This window comes from Manduca sexta, chromosome 8, assembly GCF_014839805.1.
Source record: "Manduca sexta isolate Smith_Timp_Sample1 chromosome 8, JHU_Msex_v1.0, whole genome shotgun sequence".
NCBI lineage: Eukaryota > Metazoa > Arthropoda > Insecta > Lepidoptera > Sphingidae > Manduca > Manduca sexta.
In genome coordinates, this window is record NC_051122.1 from 10,076,779 (window position 1) to 10,085,122 (window position 8,344).

The 8,344-nt window shown below is 35.2% G+C and overlaps 1 protein-coding gene across 1 annotated transcript; it reads left to right on the forward strand.

Moving 5' to 3' along the window:
* LOC115451179 (mortality factor 4-like protein 1) lies at window positions 1-6,875 on the forward strand. Its single transcript, XM_030179414.2, is given in 7 exon segments — window positions 1-319; window positions 416-533; window positions 1,978-2,105; window positions 2,676-2,756; window positions 3,348-3,438; window positions 6,138-6,333; window positions 6,336-6,875. Coding segments are annotated over 7 exon segments (1,017 nt in total). The 5' UTR covers window positions 1-291; the 3' UTR covers window positions 6,711-6,875.
* Window positions 6,876-8,344: the final 1,469 nt, after the last annotated feature.

Below are 8,344 nucleotides of genomic sequence, written 5' to 3' on the forward strand. Positions count from 1 at the left end.
CAAACGTCAAAATTATTTCGCAAAATGTTTGCGTTCACCTTAAAAAAACTGACACGCGTTGTGGGAATAGTACCATCCTTTCTTTCATAAGCAATACCGCTGTAGTACCATCCCTTTCCGTGGGACTGAATAGGAGTTTTATAGAAATCTATGTTTACGCAGCATGAAACATGCGCGCCGCGCCGTCCCGCTACAAGCTAGTTAAAAATCAATACAAATTGGTATTTGGTTCGGCGCAAACAGTATTTATAAGTTCGGCCATTTGTCAAATATAAATAAGTAAATTGAGATATGGCGCCGAAATTAAAATTTGCGGAAGGTAAGCTACAATAAAACGTGATACAAAACTTACGTAGATACTTTGTGTTGTTATTGATAATACAAAGTGTTCATGCAAGCTTTATCGTGATTTTAGGCGAAAAAGTGTTGTGCTTCCACGGGCCGCTGATTTACGAGGCAAAATGTCTCAAAAGTTCTGTTACAAAAGATAAACACGTTCGTTATCTCATACATTACGCTGGATGGAACAAGAAGTAAGGTTTTTTGTATATATTTTATGCTAACACTAATTCCATGAAAGAACAAAGTAGTCATACACTTCGGTTCATAGTTTGGATGGATCGATATTTGATACAAAATTTAAATTTGCTTTTAGTAATCGGTGTTTTCAAAAAAATAGTCAATTATTACTCACGTTTTCCTTGGTTGACGCGGTATAATATTGACCTGACCTATTATTGGATTAGGAAAGAATTCAATATTTATTCTAACATCTGTATGCTCATTGTGTCAATCAATTTATAATGTACAATGCACTACCATATCTGACAAAATATAAAACCAGTGGTGAGACCAATTTGTTCTCAGCTAACTTTGCCACCATCAAAATATTGTTAACTTTTGACCTACATTGAATAATTGTATACTATGCTCCATTGTATTTAATATTTATGTGGTAAATTGCTCCCACTGCACCTGATGGTAAGTGGAGTTGGGTCCAGACATTTTTTAAGTGATGTGAGTGGTGATTATCCCCCACCAATCAGCACAATTATGCTGGCTTGTTTGAAACTGAATATACACAGGCTGATCGTGGAATATGACATTTATGTGGACCATTATTACAAGTTTAACATGTGTACAATTGCTGACTTTGTTGATGTAAAAATCAAATGTTATAACATTATGTCTAGATTACAGTGAAATGGGTTTGTTTACTGTTGTATGATTAGATCAATTTCCTTAAGCTACACAACTTCCCATAAAAAGTAGCAACTGCAAACAGAACTTTGAATAATAAAGAGCTGTGTGGCACTTCATTGTGCTTGTCATCTTAACATAAGTAATTAGTTTCATATAACCCAATGATTGAGCTGGTTATAATGTCCTTCAAACCAGAAAAGAATAGTGCATGGATTCAGTTGTTCAGGGGTAGAAATAGTCAATATTGTGATACCTTCAAGACAGCCCCTTGTATTTGAGACACCCACCACAAGGAACAAAAAATGTTATTATAAGGTTGTTTGAGGGGCAAAGACAATTTGTGTAAACCTATTTGATAAAATATTTATGAATATAGAAAATCTTATAAGTTTAATATAGATTTTAATCTTGAGTTATTCACAAAGATTTATGTGAGCGTGATTGACTTTACTAATGACTATTATTCTTGTAAAACGCTAATTCCAACTATCTAAATCGCTTGTGGTAGTATATACATTATATCCGCCAGGATATTGACAATATGTGCCAATGTAAGTGTGTTGTGTTCCAGGATTAGCCTGTGTATATCTAGTTCCAACAGGCCGGCATAATTATGTTGACTGTCAAGGGGTAATCATGTCTCCTCAGTCCACATTCTGTAGGACCCCACTCCACTTACCCTCAGGCGTAGGTCACTTTGTTGTGCCCATATAAAAAAAAGAAAAAAAATCATATTATTTATCTGGACTCAGAATCACTATTTAATGTTTCCAGTTGGGATGAATGGGTGCCAGAGAGCCGTGTGCTGAAGTTCAACGAGGCTAATGTCCAGCGACAGAAAGAGGTGCAGAGGGCTCATTCGGCTCAGCCAGCAAAGACTAAGAAAAGTAAGCTTTCACCAGGTATAAACTCTAATATGCTAACAAAGTTTACTTTGCATTTACCACTATCATATCATGGGACAGAAAACACATAGCGAATATATTAATTAAATTAAGTACTTGCATCCCTGCCTACCTCTTCGCAAATAAAAGTGTGTGTTGAATAACAATGCATTGCCCTTGTATCTGATATCATAACCCATGATCGCACACTACAATATAGGCCTGGTTCTACACCTTCTTTTTATGCATGAATTGATTGACAAAGTTTTAACAAACTTCATAGTTTATATCACTTCTCTAAGAAATTAAATTTCAAGCAAAACCATGTTTGACTGACCAATACCTCATTGTAATTTGCTATCCCAAAAGCTCTGGCGATAGATCGTCACAATGTAATTATCATAATGTTTCCTTGACATGCTTAGAACATGCTTACCGAAATTGGTGTATCATTGGGATAGATTTATGATTCAGATTGGAATAGAATGTATTGGAATTAGATGAACACGCAAAAGTCGGTCAAAATCGTGATAGACAATATTAGCCTAGTTTTTATTATGACTGGAAAATATTGTATTTTGTTTTCAGCTCCAGCCAAAGGCCGCAGGTCTGAAGCGGCGGCGAGTGCCACCCCAGCCAGGGAAGAGTCACGAGCTTCCACTCCGGCAGGTGCGTTGTTTTTGTGGCACTACGACTCTAGTTGGTTATTTTCCCACATAAGACTACAGTGTTATGGTCAGGCGCGTAACTAGCTCGGTCGATCATGTAGTTGTTAAATGTTGTCTTATATCATAGGGAACTGTAGAATGCCAATATCACAATGTTGGAAAGCAATGACATCTTCAAAAAATGCAAAATTCATATAATTCGCTATAAATAATTACATCGTACTCTCAAGGAACACCAAAAAATACCCCATGCAAATATTACACGCGAAACATGTATTTTCAAACTCATTCTAACTTCATAAATGACAACGAAAAAGCAACGAAGTACGAAGGTTGCAACTTAACACATAAGAACTCTTACAAAACATCATACACATCACAATACTTGATGATCCCTCTCTATATCTCATTCTCTATGCATGAGCGGCAACAACATCGTAGCGACTCGACCTGGCTCGAGGCCATATCCACTATCTAGCCAAATAAACGACGCGTTAGGAAGTTATGAACTTGATTCAGACTCCTCTCAGACACTCCTTACCTGATCTCTAACAAAGTCAGTCACTAACTCTTATATATTAATGTTTTCCAGGTAAAGACACTGAGAGTGCACTGATACCGGCAAAGGCAGCTAAAACACATAGCAAGGACACTCCTGGCGATTCTGGATCTGATCAACCCAAGTAAGTGTTTTACATACTGTCTTTCTAGCTACTACTAATACGAATTATAATTAATTAATAAAGATATATGTTAAAATGTACCCTATCAGGAATAGATGAGGTTTACGTCCATGGGTACAGTATATTATTGAGTGTAGGGCTGGCATCGATAAAGGCGGTCCCTCAGTGCGTTTGACTATAATGTAACAATCTGAGATTCGGTTTTGAGCATTCACTTGTAGTCAAGTCAGTTGTTTGGAAAATGTCATAATAATGGTGTGGTTTTTGTTGCATCGTTGTTACAAATTGTATAAAGGGTGTACGGATGCATACTCTTATATTGTATTATGGGTGTAATAAATTGTTTTTACAGACTGGTTTTTCAGGCTTCCAGGCGGAAAAACGTCATGGTGCCCCGTTTTTAGACCGCAACTGTATTTTTGTTGGTAAAACCCGAAATTTTTCAACCTCCCCTAAAAACCTCCACCTCGCCTCAGTCCTGGCGTCCCTCTACGGGCCTGCTGCGTGCGTGCCGTCTCGAAAATCTGTAACTTGATTGTGTTCTGAGGAAAAATCTTTTTTCAAACACTATCTCTGAATCTCTTGATATATAGGCTTTTATAATAGTAACGACTGTTTGATATAAACTTAAGTTTTAATAATGGATGGAATGTTAAACCATTCTACCATTTTGAAATTGACAAATAACTAAACAAGTTTTTAAATTAATTGGCACGATCCGCTTAGTACTTTTTTTTTACACCATAGGCTATCTATCAGTCAGCTGTATAAAAAAATTGTCGATATAGTTTTTTTTTTCAAGCTTATTTAACATTTTACTAAAAAAGAATATTGTATATTACTTATACATGCCTATGTAAATTAAAATAACAGGGCTGATTAATTAATTATTTGTAGAAATGGCATGAAATAAACTAAATAAGCAATTTTTTCGAAAAAGTAATAACAATAATATCTCGAAAATGGCGGGACTTTTACTGAAATAAAATTTTGTCATATAGTAGGATATGATGTGACCTATCCGCACTTACAGGGATATTCTTCATTTCCTGGACACCCTGTATATGAGTATGGTTGCTATAAGATAAGAATTTGTTGTAATATATAAATTTCTTACAATATACTTTCATCTAAAAAAAAACTATAAAATTGATTAAAATTATATTTCTTATTAATTGAAACTTAAAATTAAAATATGTATATCTTTTTTATTTTGTGATTAAAAGATAATGATATCTTAAAACACTTTAACTTAGGAAACAAAAACATCTCAAACGTCGAGAAAGCATGGCATTTCAGCCTAGTATTATAAAGGTCTAAAGAACCATTTTGTGTAAAAATCTAAATTTCAGCAAGCGTCGCTAACTTTCAAAAGACTACGAAACTTCATAAGGTAAAGTGTGGTGTGTCTTCAAATATTTTTTCTACAAACTGCGCTTGCATTTCTGAATTAAATTAATTTATTGACATGAACGGCGATAGCTTAGTTGGTTGTGGAACGGACTGTCGAGACGAATGTCCGCAGTTTCAAATCCCAAGGACACACACCTCTGATTTTTCTAAAAAAATTATGTGTCTATTCTTTGTGAATTTATCCCTTGCTTTACGGTGAAAGAAAACATCGTGAAGAAACCTGCATACCTGAGACATGCTCTATAGGAATTTCGAGGGTGTGTGAAGTCTACCAATCCGCACTAGGGCAGCGTGGTGGACTAAGGCCCAATTCCTCTCAGTAGTAGAGGAGGCCGTGCCCAACAGTGGGACAGTATATATACTGTCCCACTGTTGGGCACGGCCTCCTCTATTATAATACAGGGCTGATATTATTATTATATATTGAGATAGAATATTAAAGTCTACCTAATGTGTAATGCATGGATGTTCGGTAAAGAAAAAATAAATAATCAACACTATGAACCGTTTCGCTACTGTATGCGGATGACATATTTGCAATTAGGAATTTCATATACGTCATTTAATAATATTATGTGCGTTGTAAAAAATATTTTTTATGTCTATAAATACTTTGATCATCCCTTAATATGTTCCCATCAAAGACTTAACTGAAATAGGATTCGTCCAAAGCATTTTTGTGACGGCACGCACGGCTCTGTCTTATTGCCTGATACGACCAACTCGACCCCCTCTAAAGCTGATTACAGGTTGTGTCACTGCTCATTCACTCATCGATGTAATGCTCAAATCTGAACTGTTGTATTACAGACGAAAAATGATAAGGGTGCTGCTGAGAGTCCGCCTTTAGGAAGTAATAATATAAAATGTTTAAACTCGATGTAGACATCCCTAATCTATGCAAAAGGTGATTTATGTGTGTAGATGTTACGCATGGATATATGTAATGCTTCTGTTTTTCTTTTTGTTTAACGATTTTTTTTTAATTGTAGTAAGTAATATGATTTCCAATTCGCACAGTATGATTGTTATCAGTTCACGTTTTGGGTGCAGTCAGTTTTACGGAAAGTTGGTGTACTTAATTGAGATTTTGTGCATGTATGTTATTCTGAACGGATGTGTAATACAAATATACATTTAGTGCACAGCGATTTATTTATTGTAGATTTCTTCCTTAGGTTATTTAGGTTTTTTTTTTTAATATTTAGTACTATTATGTGAGATCGATGTCGTTTATGTCAGTATGTATACTACGCAGTATATTAATACAACTTATTAATTTACAGAAAAAAGCGCGGACGTTTGGACCTATCCATCGAATCGGAAGAACAATACCTGGCAAAAGTCGAAGTAAAGATCAAAATACCCGAAGAACTAAAAGTATGGCTCGTCGACGACTGGGACGTGATCACGAGGCAACAGAAACTGGCCTTACTGCCAGCGAAACTCACAGTCGGCCAAATAGTAGACAACTATTTAGCATTCAAAAATCCAGCAAATCTCACAACCAAGCTAAAGAATCGGTGCTCGTCGACATAACAGAGGGTATAAAAGAATATTTCAACGCCACATTGGGGTCACAGCTTCTATACAAGTTCGAGAGGCCGCAATACAGTGAGATTTTGCAAGAGTACCCTGACACGCCGATGTCACAAATTTACGGTTCGATACATTTACTCCGATTGTTTGCCAAAATGGGTCCAATGTTGGCGTACACAGCTTTGGACGAAAAATCTTTACAGCATGTTTTATCTCATATTCAAGATTTCCTTAAATACATGGTGACGAATCGGTCGACGCTCTTCAATCTGCAGGACTATGGTAACGCGACGCCCGAATACCACCGAAAAGTACAGTAGTTTAGACTTATGATCTTTGTGTTTAAATAAATGTTGTGGATATTTCCATCTTTTTATTGAGTACCTATTTATTATAATAAATAGAGTATAATTTATGGCGATAAGGCGGCCAAGAAAGTGCAGTAATTTAGATTATATTCCTGTGATTAAATAAATATGCATATCTTTGTGACTTTTTATTTAAAACCTATTTATTTCTATAACTTTTAATATATTATGGCGGTAACGCGGACTTGGCTAGGCCATATTAATCGGGCAAAAATATTTGGTCCTTCGAACCGGAATAATTTGATCTAATGACTGCACTACCGCCATAAATTATTATAAAGTAGTACATAATCATAATCATACCTAAGAGTAGCGTTAAATGTAGGACAATTTGTACGACTATATTAATTTGTGAACAAATATCTAAAATATAAATTCCTTGTTGCCATGATGTTAGTCATTATTGCATGCTCTGTACACCAACACAAAGAATTACAACAGATTAATAAAATTAAAGACAATAATATATACATACCCAAAACAATGAAGTTGATATTCACTAAGATTGGATAGACGGCATGAAAATTAGTCTTATTAATATTGTTTATATATACTACTCAACAATCAATATGAAAATTCTTACCAAAGATCTTACTCTTTCGTAATCAGACATGAGGTCGTGTTTCAATCTTGAAACATTTTAGGTGAAGTGCAGTAGCAATATTGATTGCAGTCGACCGACTTGAGTCATATAGGAAAAAACTCGCCTATTTTTACTGCCATGGTCGAGTGTGACCGATTGAAATATGCACGCGAGTTCGGTAAAAATGAATTACGCAATTTCCATTTGGGTAGATATTGGAATAAAAACAGATATCGACAAAATTCGTTATATGTTCTGATGCGTTTACGATGTCTAATTTTATATTTCCTCTATAAAAATGTACTACCGTCGGGGCACAACTATCATTTACGGTATTTAAATATGTATTAATGTAATTATCCTACGTTTTCTATTTATATCAACAATTAACACCTCTTTTCTTCTATCGTCTAGCCTTAGAGTAAGTAAAGTCGATGTAATAGTGTCGACTGGTGAGGGATGATTACCTCTCGTTAGTTGACTTCATTATGCTTACTATTTAGCGCAGTGGGGTCAATTCTAGTGGGCCTGTATAAAAAAAAAAACATGAGACAGGAGGATGGACTTTCATGTGGGCACTGGGCGGTTAACCTTTGTCTTGGTAAATTTAAAAAAAATCATTTATAGGCAAATTGTCTGTCGCAGCCATCATATTTAGTGCGATATTTACTTATTATACAAGAAATACTTACATTTCGTGCAGTTGTGAACAGCCATTAGTCATAATATAAATCTCAGAGCAGATCTCAAGTACAATAATATACTAAATAAGCTTTATAAAGCAACGCAAGGTTCCAGAACATATGGTCGTCAATTGCAATGTTTTTAAGTGTTGAGATATAACAAACTGCACTTTGTAAATTTATTTTATTTTATCATTGGACAATGCTTCCTTAACAGGATGGATTAAAATAAGAAATAAGACAAAAATATATGTCGCAATGGTATGAAGATGGAAACCTATGTAAGTGTGATTAGAAAGGTACATATTAACCGTAGTATA